The following is a 21,610-nucleotide window of genomic DNA, read 5'->3' as shown; positions in this document are numbered from 1 at the left end:
ACGCCACACTTCACTCATACGCGACGTGCAGACATCACAGCATTTTATACATCAACGCATTCAGAAACAGCGCAAGATTCAACATCACATATTGACACACTACATTCCTATACACACGTCTAGTCGACACCACGAGCTTATATACTGCTGTAGTTTATGTGACGGATTAGGATGGTGACTACTGTCATATTTTGCATAAATACGAAAAGACTGTGCAAGATTTAGCCGTATATATTCTTTTCCTCTACTGGCCTTAGGAAAGCGCTCGTATCTCTAACGTAGGGCCATTGCAAAAGTGAACTGCAGGTTATAAATAAATTAGAATAGTTGCTACACGTCAAATTTTGAACAGTTTCGTTTTCTCGCTTGCCTACACTTCAAGTATACGGAAGCCTGTTTAATTAATTGTATTAATTATCGAAAGCAATTTCTGCAGTCACAACTTTCTGAACACACTGATGCATTTTCTTTTCTCTTTTTACATATCCAGACTGACTTTAGCGGCGGTTGGGTACACGTTGAGTACACTGAGCACGCGCAGGTGATTTTAGCGAATCCCGTCCGCCGGTCCTCCCCGAAGCGTTATTTCAGTTTTCTTCTTTTCGCTAAATATGCGTTCTATGCGCTCGCGCTTGCTCGCGCCAAGAGGACAGTGCAGAATTGCTGCTTTCGGGCCCGTGCCTTCACCTGCAACGAACGCGAAATACGTATGCTAAATTATCTAAATCCTGGTTGAGACAGTAGTGTTTGACTGCGTGCGTCTGACTGCGTTGCGGCAGCAAGAAATCAGGACATCCCTGCTGCTTATATCGCGTGCCAAGATGATTCCTTGAATTAGATTCCACGCTTGATACGAAGCACAGACGTGCCGGTGAGTGGCTTTTGGTTCTCGACGCAACGCTGTCAAACGCTAGTGTCTGAACCGGCCTTGTTTGAAGCATTTTTTTATCGAGTATTCTCGATGAAATGTGCCAAATGAACCAGAGAAGGCGAATCATGTACCTCGAGACAGAGAAATAGTGAAATTCACGGACATGATCCCAGATACCTGTGTACGTTCGTCCTGTCCGGCCTCAGTCGTGGTGTTCAATGCTTCATACTTCACTGCACTTGAAAGCAAAAAAATTGGGTACGACAGGCGCGCAAGTTCGGCGGAACCGAGGAGGCCATTTGCAACTGATCTGCACGCATAACTGACCGATCACACCTTTATTGAGAGCACGCTCTTTACTGAACCGCACAATAAAAGACGACGAGAGTATGTCGTCCGGCGAACATTCAAGTCAGCTCACACCTGTGCGTAGCTTCCTGTGCTTTTCTAGAGATTTGGTTAAATTCCTCGAGCACGACGCCAGCTGCCAGCTGTTTACTGCTGTAGTACTTGGTAAAACCATAGAGTAATATACACAAGGTAAAGAGCGGACACTGCCATAGGCCCCAGCGGCCCAGATAGACCAGTGACAGGTAGTGCTCCTAGCGGGCGGTATTAAGTATAATCTGATCCCGTTTCCGGTAAAGTTAGTTTCGGTTTCGGTTTGGGCGTTTTTGCTCCGGTTCTCCGGTACCCTTGTCTCTCTCTTTCATCCTCGCCTCGCTCAACTCTCGGGAGCTCCTTGGCTCCCGAAGCCGCTGATTTTTTTTTTTTTTTTTTTAATACTGACGCACTTTTCTTTTATTTTTTACGATCGAGTCCGTGCAAAATCTGTTAAACAATATTTCAACTGACTTCACAAAGCAGAAGTATATATATAATTCTTGTTCTTTTTCTATTGTAAAGCATTGAAGTTACACGATCGCCGCATTGACTCCTGACTGGTGGAGCATTTTGGGGTCAACAACAGTAAGTGGTTCGAACACATTTTATTGGACCACATTCCTGTATACATGATTTACTTCAGAAGCTCTGTATGTTTTATACGAAAGAGATCGATACTCAAAAAAAGAAATGAATATGAAGGACTTCGGCAGATCGTACACTTCGTAATAGATTCTTAACGGAACCAAGTTAACAAAACCCTTCCACGGAGAACATGCTGTATGATACATTCACTTTCACACCGACTCGGGTACGGGAAGTAAGTGCAAAAATAAATAAGGTATCGCTATCATTACCAGTCATAAGAGTATAATAACAGTGCGAAGCACACGCCGGACAACACAAATTCCCGATTTCCGGCAAATATAAAAAACACCAATTTGCATAGCCTCAAACTCACTGCGGGCGAGCCATTACCAAACAATGATAACTCTATTCGAAATCTGACAAGATTCAACGTCCCTAAATATTCCCCGAAATTGTTCAGGAAAGAAATATGGCTTCAGAAAAAAGCGGCCGAAGAACTATGGACAGTGGATACAAAAGTGGATAAATTTTCTTTCAAATATTTATAGCCTCTGTACACTATTTTGTGTCGACATTTTGTAGAAAGTGGACAAATATTTTTGTTAGAGAGCCGTGATACACATTCGCTGGAAAAAGGGGAAACAAATATTTGGAGAGCAAGCTGCACCGCCCACTTAATAAGCACTTTTTGTTTTTGGTTTGGCAACCACCTGTGTTAATACACTATTAACAGTTAAACCTGTCTCGTTCTTTTTAGCCACTGAGGAGTGCAACCCAACTTTATCCAAATTCCGGTTAAGAAATCAAACATGTCAACGCAAGCATATTCTGCAAAACTATTTTAAAAACCCTTTGTGGAACTCCTCTGGGCAAAGGCTAAAACCACCCAGACCTCAAAGTGTGCTCTACAAGGCGACACACACTCCTCGAACATGTATCACACTCTCTATTATGGGAAGCAAGTGATTTTCTAGTTGCTGAATGAAATAAAAGGCAGCCTGTGATGGTACTACTAAGTTCCCGAAGAATTTTCCTGGCACGTATTATGCTTTAGGAAAAAGACAGTACTGGTGAGGCCTGGTCCAGTTATTAGAGTCATCTGATAGTAGCTGAGAACAGCCACAGCTGTAAGTTGTCTGTTCAAGCAAAAGCTTGATCAAATAGCCCCAAACGTAATAAAAAAGTGGACGAGTCATCAATTATGTTAGACCTGATGTCTGATGCTAGCTCAGAAATATCCTCTAGTGGCGGGAAGTTATCAATTGGAAGACATTCCACAATGTCTGAAATTAAACTTTCATGGTGCGAAGATATTTGCAACTCCTTTAGGAGGTCCATCTTTGTCATCCTCTACGTTTTTATTGTCCGACAATTTGAACAGTTTTTTTATCCAGAGGTGTTTTAGTCCTGAGGTGAACTGATGCACATTTGGGTTAGCGTTGCAGCCCAGCATTTGTCGTATATAGCTCCAAAAACGTTCTCGAGTGTGTCTTGCTGCAGGCGTCGTTTAAGTAAGAACTTAAAGTCATGGCTGCTTGAAAGCTCATCCCAGAGCATGAGGAAACTTTTTATTGTAACTTTCCACCCAATGAGGGCTTATGGCTGCCTCCTACTTTGTAACTGCCATGCTGAAATCCATCAGAGTTATTGGTGGAGAAAATCAAGTATTTCAGATTCTCCCTTCAGAATGGCATGACGCAACTTCTGCCCTGTCTTCTTGAATTTTTTAGCTATTTAGACAATCAAAACGTATGCACATCCTATCACAGAAATAGGCTGTAGCCATGGCTGCCTCAGGAAGTTCCTTGGCATAAACATGGGATATGATTGCAAGAAAGAGTGAGGCACTCAGTACGTCTGGGGCACAATTTTCTTCCATGTTACAGAAAGGTTCTTGAAAAAATATGTCTCTCAGTAAGTTTCGGAGCCAATCGCAAGCTCATCTCATGGCCAGAACGATAAAGTCCAACAATATGGGACCACTCAGTTACTTGATTTCCAATGCAAAGTTTGTGCTTTTGGTTGTTTTGGGGAGGTGCGGAACGTCAAAGATAAACTAAACATGTTTGTTGTCCACTTCAAAAAATGGCTTATCACCACAAAGACCAAGCTTACGTTTGAAGCCCCCTAACCACAGACCAGAGCCTTTACCGTGAAGCCAACAGTCTTAAAGGGATACTACAACGAAATTTTGGCGCTCATTTTTTGGTCTATATGTGTTCAAAAAAGCAGCGTCACATCGAACATACCAATATCTTGTTAAAATAGTCACGAAAAGGAATTTTAAAACGAATTAAACGATTAACAAAGAGCACCTGGTGGATGTCGCTAACGCCTCGCTTCTAATGCCCGTCTAGGAACCTTGACAGCTAGTGACGGAGGTTGTCTCGTCTCCGGCCACGACGAGAGAAGAGGGGCAGGAGGAACTCCCCTCTTCCCGAGATTGCCTTTTGTGTGTCGCAGAAATCGCTATTGTCCCCCTACAAGATTATGGAAGATTAACCCGTCACTCAAAATTCGTACAAAAGCAGCAGCTTCGGTGGCTTGAACGACTAGGCCATCCTCTCGACGTCAGCCTCGCCGTAGCTTTGCTCGTCTTGAGACGACCTACGTCACGATTGCGTTAGATGTCACGTGGTCTCCGCTGGGCCTTCTCCGAGCGCTTGCCAGAGTGGGCCGTTTATAACGAAAAATACAGCCACCAGGCTCAAAATGCAAACGTGCGATTGTCATTTACGGATATTGTGGATCATATTCAACCTATTTTTGATCACGACGGGAATATTTCAAATTTCGTTGAAGTATCCCTTTAAAGGGGCGATGCACTGATATTTGTATTTTCCACAATTACCGCTTAGAACGAATCCCTGACGTTAATGATCTGTGAAATACCCGTTCGTTTTCACCACACACAATCGAAGTCGCAGAAAAAAAAATAAAGAAAAACGAGCAGAGTTAACCCCCTCAACTCGCAGCCAGAACAAGCGGCCCCGTGTTCTGGAGCCGATTATATGCCGCCAATGTTGATCATAGCCATGCACTGGGGTTGGCAAGGCACAGGACACGCGCTGAGTTCCAGACATTGTTATGGTTCGGCTGTTGTCGCCATTGCAGCGATTGGACACAGGACACTACCCGAATGTCTCTCGAGCTATCGATTATCACGAGCCCAAACCGAGTGTCCACGCCATGCTCGGGTCCAATCTATGAGCCGTATTCAAATATCGTTACTGGGCGGTACTGCTACCGCGCAGCTACGTCATCAGGTTTTTCGAAGGAGAGATTGAATGAAAACACTCGGTTTTGTCCTCGAAATTACAGCGCAACAAAGGAGTTTCTTGGTCAGTGACGTTGCGTGCGAGTATCCTTGAGTCCCACTAGTGTCAGTAGACTCGTGTAAAGTGAAAAACATTCCAATTGAATATTGTTGCACCGCCCATTTAAGCTCCCGAATGAGAGAAATGAGGAGACTGCGCTAAAAAGAAGACGTTGTTGGAGTTTGCACAACAATGTATGCAAGGGGCTAGACGCACCTCCTGGAAATTTCAGATAGCATAACAACCAAGGTTCTATCTGCAATGTTAGAGGTTCGTTCAACACCGTCATCTGTAAACCCATGGACAGTGTCGTGTGCAGGATCGTAGGTTAAATGCTTTTTTATAACAATCTCATCGAAAATCAACATACACACGCATTCAAGTGCAGCCAGACAGCCCGGCAGAAACAACAGCGCGAGAAGCTCGAACCGATCAGCTCCACGAATTCACGCCGAGCATGCGAGCACGCGGACGGTCATGCGTCACCTTGATTGAGGCAAAGTCGACCGAACGTGATGCAGCAGAAAGCACAGATGGACGGCACAGACGAACGACGCAGGGACGAGCAGAGGCCATGCAGAATGATGCAGAGGCGACGGCGTGCAGGCAGGCAGGTCATGCCGGGCGCCATTGATCACGTGGTTTTTGTGACGTATTTGATTTAAACTGTTTAGTTGTTTTAAGTACTTTAAACACTTTTAAAGCATTGCCATTTAAAAAGTAAATACTTTTCACAGAAAGAGTTCTTATTAATTCTAACCAAATTGCAGAAAAGCGCCACGTAGCGGAGGGTATTAAACGCACTATCTGGGCCGCGAATCGGCTCCGGTGTCCTCTCTTTACGTTTACTATATTACTCTATGGTAAAACCCGCGACGGAACCAAAAAGGACAAAAAGGACAACCGCGATACTTTTTATCTGCATCGGGTTTTAGCAGGTGCCTACCAAGGTTGCCTGTACTTGTTTGTTTTCTGCCAGTTTAGGCGAACTGAGCCACATGTTTTTTTCGTTTGGTTCAAATTTGAATAAATGATAACCAACGCACAAAGAAAACAAGTTTCAAGTACTTTTTGAGATTTTTGAAGTGACTTGTACTATTGAACGACTGCATACACTTGAATGTTCAATTCAAGAGTTTATAAAACGTGACTACCCACTGCTTGTCACCGGCCAACAGTTTGCTAACTCTCAATGGCTCGAGCCCATTGGGTAGTTAAGTAAGCCTGTGGGGTAGTTACAGCCTTCAAAACGCACGATGACGAGGGGCGGTGCTCACTTTTTCTTAGTGTGTACAGGAGAGCACTCGGCATCCCGGACACCACCTCGAACGAGAAGCTCGCGGCTTTAGGTCAGCACAACACGGTAGAGGAGATCATAGAAGCTCAGCGTGTTTCGCAGCTGGAGAGGCTGACGAATTGTGCCACGGGTCGCCACATCTTGGCCAGCCTTGGAATCCGCTACGAGAGTGAAACGGGGCAGAAGGCCGACGTCCCTAGGCACGTCAGGGAAGCGCTCGTCATACCAAACATTCCAAAGCACATGCACCCGACGCATCACGCGGCACGCGGAGCGGCGCAAGTCAAGGCGCTGCAGAAACGGCTAAGCATCGCGGAGGGCGTCCTCTATACGGACGCTGCTAAGGCCGGCGGGGGCGCTATGGTTGCAACAGCGGTCAACCAACAAGGAGAAGTGATCTCGTGCTGCAGTATCAAGACGTCGGAACCGGAAGTCGCGGAGGAGGTGGCCATCGCCCTCGCGATCCGAGTCCGGGGGGGGCACGCATCGTTGTCAGCGACTCGCAGCAAGCCAACCGGCAGTTCGCCAAAGGAAGAATCCCTACAGAAGCGCTCAAGGTCCTGGGCGACCCCGAGAAGACGTCAACAAAAGTACAGCTCATCTGGACACTGGCGCACTCGTCACTCCCCGGCAACGAGAAGGCACACGGCGCGGCCCGAGAACTCGCTCACCTGGCCGGGGAACAGCTGGACCCTTCTCTGGCTTTTTTTTCGGGGGGTGACAGGCTGGTCACATTCAGGGACATTCTCGATCACTGCACTGGCGAGAGGTTACGCTATCCACGCGCACACCCCTCGCTGGACAAGAGGACGTCGGTGGCATGGCGCCGCTTCCAGACGGGCTCCTTCCCGAGCCCCTTCCTACTCAATAAATGGTAGCCCGACAAGTACAAGCCAAACTGCAAGCTCTGCGGCGGCTACGCCAACCTCCGACACATGGTGTGGGAGTGCAGCAGGATCGACCGCAAGTCCCACCCCCTACTGGAGAAGATCGACAACCAGGAGAGCTGGGAAACCCTACTCCTCTGCTCCGACCCCTCGGTGCAGAACCAACTAGTCCAGCTGGCCGAAGACGCCGCCAAAACCCAGAGGGTTCAGGCCGCCGTCTGAGGGGTGGCTGGCGGAGCGACCCTAGGGGACTCCCGTTCAGTCATTAACACATGCTTGGGCAAATAAATATTGTTTACTACTACTACTACTGCCGAAAAGACGTGACTACCACAAGGAACTAGTCTCTAGAGCAAAGTTAAAGCTACCATATTTATTTTGGGAGGTAACGTGGCTTTCGCTCGCTGGATTTCATGGCATATTAATTTAACACGAATATTACGGCACACCCTATCACATCACAGATGTCTTTTGAAGCAGTGCCAGACGTCGTTTGTTCTGACAGCTATCAGAGCTTAAATACCGCATCTAAGTGCCCATGATTTTAAGTGTTTCGATTTTCATTAGCTTCACAAGGGGTAGTTCCAACCCTACTAATAAAAAAAGAGAGCCTACACGAGCGAGAATATGCATCAGGCTGCGGCTTAATTACACCTAAAATAACCCTATCGGTGTTCTCTCTAGAGGCGTCACAAGATTCCTGGTTCCTGTTCAGATTAATTCACCAGTCTTTTCCAAAGCTGGAAGTATTATGTATCAAAAGAAGGAACTTCAATCGGCGAGACAAGTAAAACCTTCATTTATTTTTGTAAAAAAAAAAAAAAAGAAAAATAAAGCTTGACAGATAATGCCTTGAGCAAACTGACAACCCTTATGGAACCGTACCGAATCAAGTGGCAAAACAAAATTATTTAGACAGTCCTGTTCGGTATGCTCTAGGGCTACGTTTTACTGCTTCGTTTTCAGTCCACTATTTCACATCTCGTAGTGTATTTTTAGTTTATCACGCAGATTCACACGCCTCTCGAAAATGCCTCCTTTTTCGCGCAGAGACGTTGGGTAATACAATCAGACAATAACGTAATTTGGCTCGTGCTGAAGTATGAACACAAGTTGGCAAATTGTGCTTGATCCTAGATTTGGGGCGGTGGAAGGACTCGCACCTTTTCAGACTGCGCTGCCCTGCCATTTTTGCAAATCCCATGACGTCGAGGAGCAAGAAAATACGCCACTCTGTAAACAGCTCGTTTAGGGCGTTTCCACGTGGGTAGTGTGGGTCTATGCGGATGTATACAAGTAATGTAAATAAACGTAAATGTGAGTGGCGAAAGCCTTCCCTGCCCCTGTTCAACTCCTATCGACGATGTGTGCTCGGTAGGACCAAGCGAGCCACCTGCCTTCCTTTGGGAATACGGATTTTCTCGCTATTGCCGGGTTTTCAGTTACGTTTTGTTTGTGAGAGTATTTACCTAAGATCGTTCTTAGAAAACGCTTGTTCGTAGTTGCAGCAAGATAGGGGACAAACGGTACGGGGACAAGCGCTCGCTTCCGAAATTGCACTCTTGCTGCTCGGCGGAGTTAGTCATAAATCTCCTTTTTTGTGTCGCGCGACTAGGCTATTGGTACACGTGTCTAATACCGATACTGTGGTCTTTTGTTGGCATCTGTGAGGTAAATGCATGAAGGTATTAGTGTACCGACGTTTTTTTTAATATTTGCCTATATTGCTAACAATAGCAAAAAAAAAAAAAAGAGCCTTGCTAGTGCAACAGAATCTGCTAAAATAACGAAGTAAACACGACTCCCAGAAACGTTGAAGCTGGCGACTTGAATTGCGTGTGTTCGAGGGATCTCGCTTCATTGTACGGGCCGTTACGGAAAAAATCCATAATGACGTAGCACACTGCGTGGATGGTAGTAAACAGCTCGTAGATTGAAGTTTTATTCTTTAACTAAATATCGCCTCAAATATTTAGGTGATTTAGATTTAATATAGCGTAAGAAGAGTACTCATTAAATATTTTTCTGCAAATTCACGTATACGTTTAATGCATTCGAAAAACGCAGCTGCTCGAAACTGAAACCGAAACACGAGCAATAAAGCTCATGGCCGGAAGTCACCTGGATAGACTCGAACGCGTTTTCTTCCCTCAGCTGCTCCGGCCTCTAAGGCAGACGACGGCGACGACGACAATCTTGCGTGAGCAGTTTGTCGTGCGATTATTTTGCACTCGATGTTCTGTGATCGAAGGTAGTTTGGCCGGTACCACGAAGGATAGTTCCGATGTAGCGGCCCCATGTCCGTCGCAACGTTGGTCCGTCGTGCGCCACCATCGCACCGTCCAGCCCGTAGCACGTCGCCATATTGAGAATAACGCGTACATCTACTTGTGTGATCTGTGCAAAATACTTTTTCCGGAAACACATTTGCAGCTTTTCAGATGCCACGAAAAATTGGGTTCACATTATTTTCTATTTTTACTATCGCATTTATGTCTTAAATAACCCGCGACTTTGAGTATATTCGTTACAAGTAGTTTCAACTCCACGTGAGCATGGAAACGACAGTGAGCTCGATTGAAACAGGCCTATATTACACGGACTGTTTTCGGATGGATAGAAAACGAATTCTTTGGCGCAAATTCGGTTACGGGTATTCGGTTACGAGTATTCATTTGAAATGACTTACAAGTCATTTCAAATGAAAACCTCGGCGAGCATAAATACACTCTGAGTGCCTTTAAGATTTCATTGATTCGAGCAATCAAAACTAGGCGCGCAGTAGCGATGAAATTCTCGCCCCGGTGAAATTTATATGCTTTTTGAGGGGGAGGGGGGGGGGGGTTAGCGAATAATTGGTGAGCCAATCTGAAAGCCAGCGGCGCGATACCTTTGGGCTACGATCGCACAGAAAAGACACGTCTCACACCAAGGAAGTACCTTAGCATTTTCGGCCTCCCGTAAGTTTGCACATCGTTAAGCCCGGAGACGACGGAAAAAATGAAGACAGGACACAGGTCTCAATAGTGAGTTTTAGTATTGCGGATGCAAGCGAACGCAAGCCCTGTGCGTTTGCGTTAGCGTTGCGTGTTCCACACTGCGCGTGCGCCGAGCCCAAACTGCGGCCTTGGATATCAGCATGGCGACTTTGCGCATGCGCAGCGTGGAGAACGCAATGCTAACGTAAACGCACAGTGCTTGCGTTTGCTGGTATACGCAATGCAAAAACTCACTATTGAGACCTCTGTCGTTTCCCCATTCTTTCCGTAGTCTCCGGTCTTAACGATGATCAACTCGCGTGTTTACTAGCTTTCTAATCCCGTAAATATGCCCGATAAAAATAGGAATTTTTAGCAAACTGTTACCGTATTCCGCGTATCGCACTACCGGACCCTTTACCCGAGTAATACCGTGACCGCAGGCGTGCGCTTAAAAGCATGCTTCAAAGGCTCCGGCAGCTGCGGTACACAGAACACGGTGACGGTATGCTAAAAGTGCATAGTACTATAGACGATCGCAAGCAAGGCCACTCTCTGCCGCCATGTTTCTGCTCGTGTGGACAAGGTCGTACAAATTTAAGCTTGCCAAAGCTATGTACACGCGCAAGTGCTTGCACTCGTGGGGTACCCGTCGAGGTGACAGGCTTGCAATTGTCTATAAAGCGCCAAAGAGGAAGCGGAGTGCCGGGTACTGCAATTGGAATGCAAAAAAATATTGTAACAAACATATCTTATGCCTTCGAATTTGTTGCTTTTCGCGATTGCTCTCCTCTTAATTTCCGTTTCTGGAGAAACGAAACTCACAATTTGATAGCGGGAGGTAGCTTTTCTTTCATGTTAATATGACTGGTATCTCCTATTTTGACAACGAATTAGGAATCTTCACTTGTAATTTGTCTTCAGAGATGTCTATTTTAATGAATTAGTTATGCGTTTAGTTGGTCTGCTATCACGTAATAAGAATATTCCAGGGAATAACTTTTTTTAAACGGACTTTTCTTTTAGTTAATGACAGAGAAGAGCACAATCTAAAACCTCAAACGACGAAAGAATAAGAAAATTAGACAGGCGATCATTATCTGAAAGTCACATAATAAATGTAAGCCAGTATTTCAGGGGCGGTCGACTAAATGTTTCTCGAAGTGCGGTCGGTGTTGGCTAGGCAAGGCCAGCCGTGTCTGCGCGGTGCTCACCGGAGTGCAACGAGTGGATGGAACTCCGCCCTCTGCTGATGAAAGTGACCGACTGGGTGAAGAGCGAGTGCCGGCGCTGCAGCTGCTTGTCCCCGCAGCCCGGACCGCGACGGTCGCAGCGCCATCTCTGAAACAACTTGCGCAGCTCCGTCTGCACCTGGGGGCGAGGCGCCAAGATATGCGAGCAGTCAGCGCGGAACGCTTCGTGGGGCGGAAGCCCAGTTAGCGAAAATGAAAGAAGAGACCCTTTGGTAATGGACTGCCCGAAGACAAGAAATGGTTAAACAGGCTACATAAACGGTAACGATGATAAGGGACATGTGCTGCATTATTTTTATATTGCAGTTATTAGATAATCTAGCCGTTATCAAAAGGGACGCATACAGAAAACATTCCCTTTATTTAAATCAGAGCATAAAATTATCACAGATAAAACGCAATGAGCTTAGAAGTAGTTGTATTACAGTAGTATGAAAGGTTACACATAAACTTGCAATTTTTGAATGAACTGCGACAATTCCATCTTTATTTTGGCATTGGGCAACCTGTCCTAGCCTCGGCAGACCCCGGGAAAAGATACGATTAGAATACGTCGGTTCCGCCTTTGAACGAATGACATTTCTTTTTTTTTTTTTTTAGATCGTGTCTCGTGTGCGCAATACAAGTGTGTCTCGAAAATATATTTGCATTGATAGATACCAGTGAAGTTACGAAATTTATTATGTAAAAGTCTACTAGATTACAATAGTAACTGACAACTTAAATATGGAAGACAGAACATGGCAAATCCCGAACATTTATTAGAGCTCCGCAGGCCAATGAGTTCGGGGCGTAGGCAGATAAGAAGGGCAAAGGACGAATCATGAAGTAAGAAGCGTGGAAATATCAGGCCAGGCCCTGCGCTTTTTATGCTCTCACGGACTATGCGGAGTGCAAGGTTGTCTGCTTTTTTGGCAGGGGCTTGTGGTGACGGATGGAACGCCGAGCTCTGATTGGCTTTGATCGAAGGCCTCAAACCTCAAAGCAAGCTGCCTTGAGGTCTACCGACTATCCTTCGATCGGAGCCAATCAGAAATCAACGTTCTGACGTCACCAGAACCCCTGCGAATAAAGCAGACAAACTAGCGCTCTGCATAGACGGCGTGTATCAATTGGTGAGACGGTAATGTTCGCACTCTTTAAGATGGTACCTGGAACGCGTCCCCGACTGGTGTGTTTACCGCGTTAAAAAAAAAAGTGGTCTCTCGATTTACGCGTGATGACGTCATAAGAGTTTCACTCTGTCGCTGGCCGCGATCCTGGCGGCGTCGCAGCAGCGGTGGTGAATGTGACCAACGCCTATTCTGCTCCAGGTAGATCTTCGGCTTGACAGGCCACGGAAGCTTTGGCAGCCAGGAGTTGGGACGCCGTCACGACAGGGACACTCACGTTCGCTCGTACGTTTCGCCATACGATGGCAAGACACCCCGATGTAGTGACGTCACTTGTCGCCACTTTCGAACCTCTTTTGATGCAGGCGGAATGGAACGCGAAACACAAGGGGCGGAGATGCGTTCCAGGCACTGAACCAGGGAGGAGGAAGGACGGAAGGGGATTGCGCCGCAGCATAAGAGCGGACGTGATAAAGACGCGTATGTTGTTGCACATTTACAACTTAATTTTATACGAGACAAAGGGCATATGCCTGACATTTAATGTGTTGTTTAGATAGATGTGCACTTTCTTTCCAGCGCATTTGTTTGGTTTCGTTATTTCCCGTCATGTGATCACGCACACCTGCTTGCCTGTGGCTTTGTTTAAATCGGCCAGGTCATCGTCTCAGCGAGTCTCATCTCTGAAGTGCGACTGAAGCGCTCGTTAGTGGTTATCAGAAGCATCTTATGCGATAAGAATATCGCGAAATATACTAGAATCGTCTTGACGGTAAGTTTTTCATTTAATCGTTTTTTTTTTTTTGTGTTGCACACCTAAACTCGAGCTCTTGCAACCTAACAAGGGCCTCCCCTTTGGCCTGCTTCCAGTATGAGTACGCTCCCTTCATGACGCCGAGCTACAAACACAAGCCGGTAGACATGAGACTCTTGCCGCTCGAGTGCAATGCAGCCCGGGCGCATTAAAAAGGAGGAGCTCGTGCTAGCTCCAGATTCACGCGATGACTCACGATAATGTCAGACAGCTGAAAAACTTCCACATTTTTCCTGTATTTTTCCTCCGAACGTATGGCTGTTCGAGATGTTTTAAAATATGTAGCAAGCTTAGTAATGTGCTCAAACGTGATAGAGCTTCGAAGCAGGCCGAAATCAGACAAGTGGAGATAATTTCATCTAATGTGCACTGCTGTTTTCTAGGCGTCCTCAAATTTTTCCTTTTCCTTCATTTACGCGACTACGCTTTTTGAGTCAACCTGATTAACCAACCAGTTCTCTGTGGCTAGGGTCAAGTAATCAGTGTACGTGCAGTCACGGACAATATTCACAACTTCCAGGAAAAACAAGTGATTTAAGCTACGCGGTTCTAGACATATGTTCCTTTTTTCCCTGTGGCATTTTACTTAACCTGAGGCATCGTTCAGGACAGTTTTCGTTCAAAAGGGAACCTGATGACTACAGCCTCAAAGAAACGTTATAGGTAACTGTGTTTTTTTCATTAAAGGTCGTCATTAAAAGGTGCGTCCGTACTGCTCCGGTTTGGGTATCCAAAGCAATTCTAAGTCACAAGCGCGCATGTGTGACAAGGGCTGAAAAAGAAAGACCCCATCGCCCCAACTGATCAAATAATATTACGCGACAGTGCTATATACAATTTTAAGTTTCAGACAAATCAGGCATGGCCAGCGAATGGATGCAAGGATTGGTGTTTCAAAGAAGTCAAACGGCGCAGGATGTTGGTGCTATTAATATGGAAGCCCCTTAATAAATGCCCACTATTGGAAGGTGACAAGGATATGCCCACTAATTTCAGTGTATTGATGAGCCTAGCTCACTGTACCTAATGCAAAGTAGTCTCTGAGGATGGGCTATTTGTTTGTTAGCACCATGACGCGTGAAGTGCACTTTGATGATTTAGCGTGCCCGCTGCGTTGATGTCGCTCGTTAGCTGACGCACAGCTGTCTCATGACCTACGTTAGACTTGTTTTATTTTCATAATTTCTTTCAAGTATTGTGTATAGTACTGTAACCATCCAGTAAGTGATTATATCACTTGATAAGATGATTCTGTTGACTCGCAATCCTGGAACAATTAATGTATGTCAAAACATTTTTATAATTGGTGGTTCATTGTCTTTCAGTATTATTTGGAGTGTCAGAGGTATTGCCATATGTTACTAATTGCTGAGCTTGACATCAAATCTGTCATCTCAGCAAGTGGCACTGAACGGTGTTGAGAGTAGCATTATACAGAGCCGGTGGATGAATTGACATGCTCCTTTTAACATTTATCATCTCATGCATTAACGATGAGTGTCTGGCACTGTAACACTGAAGCATGGGGAGGGACATCACAAATGCAAAGATTCAAAACTTCAAAGCTGTGTTCAGTTTTGATTGTGCCGTCCCTCCTAGTCGTTCAGGCCAGGGTTTTAAGGTCTGTTCTCAACCAGGTTGCTTTGATACTTGCTTTGACTGTGTATCCTCAGTTCTTGAATCAAAATGCATACTTTACTTCAATGTCAAACACATTTTCCCAAAGGTGACGCTTTAGGTCTACAATAAAGACACACAATCAGAGAAAAGCAAACAGAAGAATAGGTAACAAAGAGGTTTCAAAACACAAAAAGCAGCCATCGTGTTCCTCTGAAGGCGTCCAGCTTTCCTTCACTTCACCAGACATTATTGAATAAAATATTGAGACCTTATTTGCTTGATGTCTTAATACCTTGTCTATACACCTCCATGTTGTACAAGAAATGCACCTTGGATCCAGGGACAGTGCCGGAGAGGGAGAGAGTGCAAATGTTGGTGATATCAAAATAAATGTAAATTATGTAGATAAATGATGATGATGATGATTTTGATCGAATTATGAACACCAGATCACTATTTCTAAAATGTTTTATTTCTCTCTTTAAGAATCTTATTACTGGCCAGGTTCAAGTTAAGGAACCAAACTAGCTTGAGGGTTATTAGATAGAAAGTCATCCAAGCGTTTGCGCGGTCCAATTAACAAAACACGGTAGCATAAGCAGGAGTACCAAGTACCATGTAAGTTAATACTGGCAACTCCCGCGAATCGCGGGCGAAAAGTGATCGCAGCGCTCCTGGCGAGCTCGGAGTCTCCGCTAGCAGATTTCTACACAACGCATTGGTTTTGCCTATCTCCGTGCAAGGTGACCAATGAAAAAAAATTGTCACGGCCCACGGGTATTCGCTGCTTTGAATGTTAAAAAGTAGGTTCCACCTCATGAGTCACGGACATTTTCTTCGCGTGGGAAAGATGTTAAAGCTTGCAGGGTACGATTTGCGGGCTCTCCGGAAGAAAACACTGTCAGAACTTACGTAATCCAGGCCAAATACAAATCTACCTTCATCCGATTTCCTAAAAAAAGGCAATGCAAAAAAAAAAAATAGATCATTGCCACGTTTCAACTTTACTGTTCATATCGATCAATTCAGTTTGTTGCTGCAATTTTAATTTCTCGTGATTGTATTGCCTAAAACCGTTTAGTCGAATAGGCGAGCGGGCTATTCCTATCGTCTCCGGATGAAGAAGCAAAAGTCAATTTTGAACTACGTATGTTACTGCGATGTCAGTATGCTCTGGAAGAAGTCTATTGTACTCATGCAAATCTGGCGCTATTACAAAAACTAATAAAACTAAAGCACCCGTTGGACGGTCCTGCACTTCCTTCCATTTTTCAAAGACTACTTTCTTTTTATATTTGAGGCGACGCTACGCCACCGCGATCTTTCTTTCTCCTGCGTTTTTTTTTGCTTGCTTTTTTATTTTTTTTGTTTACTTGACGTTCGAACCACCGCGTATATTGCTTTGTCTTGTTTGGCTTAGTTTTTACTTTCTTTCCTTCACTTCGTTGCTTAATACCACCGGTTCGTCTGCTACGCCATGCCCGGACATTTTGAGGGCCGTCTGCAACTTTGTTGTTGTTGTTGTTTCCACTCTCGTCTGCGATAACCCCCTATGTTCGCCTTCGATTGAGTTTCTGATCCGAAACCTTCATATGTACCTTTTGATTGTTAATAAATATATTACGAAGTGTAAGCTCGTCATACGTTTCTCTTCGCATTTTATTTAAGTACGTGGTCACGTCTGGCTATGGGTCATCGTTGGTTGATCAACCGGCCGCCTTCGTGCATACACCAGCGCATAAATTGGAGATCGCCCTGAGCCTGCCATCCCCACGTCAAAAACAAGTTTTTGTGATGTGATGGAAAATCCTTCTTCTGCCTCCCGAAGACCGAACAAACGTGAGTAATTAAGTTGCTTTAAATTAAACTGGAGGAGCTATCCGAGTCTTGCTTCAAAATACCATTTTTATCTTGGCAAAAGCTTCCAAAACAGTCTCGGGATTTTGTTGACGTTATATACTCTTTTGCACTTTCTCAAATTGTTAATAAACCCAGTCGCGGTGAAGCCATGCTTCACCTTTTTTTTTTTATTTCAAAACCCGATCTAGTTGCAAATACTGTGTATATGGAACCATTAAGTTATCACATATCTATTAATGATGAACTTTTCATTCCATCATGTGAGCAACCTCTTCGGGCAAAAACAATTTCCAGTTACTCAAGGGCAAACTTCGACGCTATTAACCAACACTTTTCGCTATTTTCAGCTCGGTTTTTATAGGAATTTGGCTCTAGGTATTTGAATGAAAACTGGATTTTGTTTAAGTGTAAATTGCTTGAGTTGTGTGACAAATGTATTCCGAAACTAACCATTCACACGTCGTTTTCGAACCCGTGGTTTTCAACACGTTTGAAGAGGTTGCTAAATAAAAAGAATATACTTTTTTGCGCCCAAAACAGACTGCTATTTCATGGTTCAAATACAAGGAGTGTTATTTAACTTGCAAATATGAAATAAAAGATGCAAAAGATAAGTTTTTTTAGCTTTGATCTTTGTAATATACTGAAAACAAACTGCAAAAAGTTTTGGTCCGCTTTAAATCCACAGCAGGTAAAGGACTCGGTCAGCTTGAGTGATGCCTATGGAACAAGTTTATCGACAGCCGAGACTTGCGAGCTGTTTTGTACTTTCTTTAGTGAAGTGTTCACTGATGAAGTTTTTCCATTACCCTCTTACTGCCCAGAATATCTTATAACCACCCAAATGGATCAGGTCATTGTAACAAATGACGGAATTTCAAAATTAATATCAAATTTACCATCTAACTCGGCTCCCGGTCCTGACCTTATAACTATAAAGCTGCTCAAGATTACAAGTGACATATCTTGTGTACTCTTATCCCGCATATTTCAAAAATCCCCTGACTCTGGTGTTGTACCGGCTGACTGGAAATCTGCAGTGGTTGTCCCAATTTTTAAAGATGGCGCAAAATATGTCCCTACCAATTTCAGACCCATATCTCTAACCTCTGTTGTAAGTAAACTGATAGAACATGTTGTTTATTCTAATGTAATAAATTATTTATGTCTAAATAGTATGCTCTTTTCAAACCAGCACGGTTTCCGGCGATCGCACTCCTGTGAATCTTAATTGTTTGCATTTTTAACGGACATCCACCATAACCTACATAAAAAAAACATCAAACTTATGCAATCTTCATTGATTTTAAAAAAGCGTTCGATAAAGTCCCACATTGCCGTCTTATCCAAAATTAAAAGTACTTAAAATAAAAACTACCGTTATAAACTGGATTGAAAACTTCCTCTCAAACAGAAGGCATAGCGTTGTTATAGACAACAATTGTTCGTCACAAAGATTTGTTAAATCGGGAGTACCGTAGGGAACCGTGCTGGGTTCATTGTTGTTTCTAATTTACCTAAATGACCTGCCGGATCTTCTCAATTCCATTATCAGATTATATGCGGACGACTGCGTGATTTATTGGAAAATAATGAGTGTAAGCGACTGTACGCTTCTGCAAAATGACTTGTCACAAATCCAAGCGTGGTGTCGAGAGCGGCAAATGAAGATCAAGTTGACAAAACAAAAATTTTTAACTTCACTACCAAAAAAACATTACTCAGATTGATTATTTGCTCTCTACTATACCAATTGAAGCAGTAACATCCTACAAGTATCTTGGCATCAACTTTAACCATAACTTATCATGGGAGCCTCATATAAACTACATCTCTGCGAAAGCAAACAGAAGCTTGGGATTTTTAAAGCGCCATCTTTATAAGGCCACGCAAGAAACAAAACCCATCACATATAATTCTCTCATCCGTCCTCAACTCGAGTATGCATCCATCGTCTGGAACCCCCATCAGTTATATCTAGAAGAAAAATTGGAAGCTGTTCAGAACCGGGCTTCACGTTTCATGCTCCGCAATTATCAGCCTACAAGTGTTACCGCAATGAAAGCAAATTTAAACCTCCCTCTTTTAAAACACAGGAGAAAAGTATCGCGTCTTACCCACCGGCACAAAATTTATTATAATTTTCCTATAAAAAAAGATGAATACTGTCCACCTGCCGTTCACATCTCCCCCCGCACTGACCATCCATTCAAAATTCAACTGACTACGCCTAGGACTAACCTATTAAAATTTTCTCCCTTGCAATTGGCTATTACTGATTGGAACAACTTCCCGGAACCTATTGTGAGCATCACAGAATGCAATAACTTCAGATCTGCCATTTCCTCTCTCGTCACCACCTAGCGTCCTGTTTTTACGCGTTCACAAACATCCTATAGCCTTTTTTCTTGTTCGTGTTACTTTGAGTATTTAAATATGCTCCCCCCCTTATGTAAAGCCCCCTGTGGACATTTAAGGGTTAAATAAATGAAATGAAATGAAATTGACGCCTCAACAGACGAATATTTAACCAGAGTTCAGCTGAAAACGCACTTGAGGCCACCGATCGGCACTCAAAATAAAGGCACGGTGTGCAAGGATTGCCTGGACATGTATGTCAACAAGTACTGGGATGTACTTTTTAACTGCTGCGCCAATCGAGCAAAGAAACAACCTGCCAAAGTCACTGGGAAAAGAAATGCGAAAGCAAAAAAATGTCGCACACTGCTAGCTCGAAGCAGATTGCAGCGTGCGACTCTTATTTACCGGGCATTGTGAACTGGACTACGTTATTCCTTTCTTCTCTTTTGTTCTTAGTTCCTACCAACGCCGCAAAAGTAAATAAACAAACGTGTAACGTGCAGCTACAATAAAAAAAAGGGAAGTTCTTTCTTTTTTACTGGTTTCGTCGTGTTGCTTTTGCTTTGTTTGTTGTGGATTCTTGTGACCAACGGCGAGCACCACCTGCTAATTTTCAATGCTCCTACCGACGCCCCGTGCTATCGTCGTCAATGAAACAGGTCTTTGCTGGTGATTTGTATCTTTGTATCGTCTGCTAACTTCTTTGTTTCATTCGCCGTTGTTCGAGACTGCTGCCGATTTGTTTTTATGTTCGGTTGGGATGGGGACCCGATCTTTTCTGCAAACTTCGGAAAGTGTTTGCACGGTCATTTTTTCTCGTTACTTTTGTTTTTGTAATGCTGCAGAGGCTGGTGCGCTTGCTTTGGTAATTTTAACATGTAGTTTGAGCACGTTTTAAGGATAACCTATTCAGGTGGAAAATTGTGACAACGCCGTTTATAACGAATAAACAGTAACCTCTTACAACGTCGTTCGCGTAGCTAAACGCATTTTCCACTTCCCAGATAAGCTTCAAACGTGTGTGATAGCCCTTAGTGGCGTTTCAGACCTCTAAATAAACTGCTCTCTCTTTGTTCATGCGCGCGTTGTTATTTGTTTGTCAATGCAGTTGCGATCAGTGGATTCCGCTTTGCAAGCGGACTGACCGTAATGAATTGTTTCAGCTGTTGGGGCGAAGAAAGGGGCTCGCAAAGCTCGAGGACATTGCAGGGCCTATACTCTTCCATGACCTCGTCTGCTACCGTATACTCTGAGTCCGCTACAGGCGCCACTGTCACGTTCGCCGCCGCTCCCATACGTTTTCGGAGGAGTTTCCTGTATTGGCGAAGCTATATCGTATTTGGGAGTACTTACTGCTCACACTATAGGCGCCAGGAAACTTTTATACTGTGAAACCAAATGAAAAATATTTTAATTCGGTAGAAGTCACCGCGCACTTTAGTAGCCGTCAACTGACGAGATTGGTATGAACGGTTTGAACTTCAACAACCGAGGCGCTGCGTTTCTATCGCCCAGCGCCTGACAACCATACCGCACACGGTGAACATTCCAGCTCTCCGTCGCATGATTGTGTCGCAATGTTGCAGTAAACAGAGTAAAACACCACTTCTACGCGGACTGACGAAGCCTACGCACTGGTGTCGACGGAAAACAAATCCTAGCTTCTAATTTTGCTTTTGAGAGGATCCGCTTGCTCTTTTGCCGTTGGAGTACTTCCGGTGGTCTCAAAAATAACCTTCCTGCTTTCAGTCACATCACACAAACAGTTTAGCATGTTTTCGACAAAGAGCACGCAAAGCGAGGACACCAAAATACCGGCGGGACTTTATAATGCGTTGTTGCCAGTGTTGTACAACTCACACTTGATCCAAACAAAACCAAAGCAACAAAAAGAAACACTCGCAGGGCAGACGACAGTATCGGGCGCTATGAAAAAGACACGCATGCGGTCAGACTTTCCCGTCAACTCTAATTTAAATTAGCTACCTCAACTTTGGAAACCAATGTTGCTGTCATGGCCGCCACCATGAAGCGCCGCAAATGGGAGGGGAACGCATAGGAAACGACACCACCCCCCCCTTATTAACCCCAACACCGTACCCTTGGTGAAAAGTCGTTCAAAATCAGTATACTGGATGTGTACTGAAAGTGAACTTACGGTATGTACTGAAATCCTACTAGTTTCACACTTTTATGAAACAAAATCCCCAAGTACATATGTAATATACCATAAGTGCACCTCCAGTGTACATCTAGCCTAATATAAGT

The 21,610-nt window shown here is 44.3% G+C and overlaps 1 protein-coding gene across 1 annotated transcript in view; it reads right to left on the bottom strand.

Moving 5' to 3' along the window:
- LOC8042530 (parathyroid hormone/parathyroid hormone-related peptide receptor-like) overlaps positions 1-21,610 on the bottom strand; it is a 123,515-nt gene that overhangs the window by 3,974 nt on the left and 97,931 nt on the right. Inside the window, exon 10 of the mRNA XM_040214014.1 lies at positions 11,537-11,693. Within this exon, the coding sequence (XP_040069948.1) occupies positions 11,537-11,693 (157 nt within the window). The remainder of the gene's footprint in view (positions 1-11,536; positions 11,694-21,610) is intronic.

This window comes from Ixodes scapularis, unplaced genomic scaffold, assembly GCF_016920785.2.
Source record: "Ixodes scapularis isolate PalLabHiFi unplaced genomic scaffold, ASM1692078v2 PGA_scaffold5__190_contigs__length_132052651, whole genome shotgun sequence".
NCBI classification, from domain to species: Eukaryota; Metazoa; Arthropoda; class Arachnida; order Ixodida; family Ixodidae; genus Ixodes; species Ixodes scapularis.
This window is presented reverse-complemented; position numbering and strand designations above follow the sequence as displayed.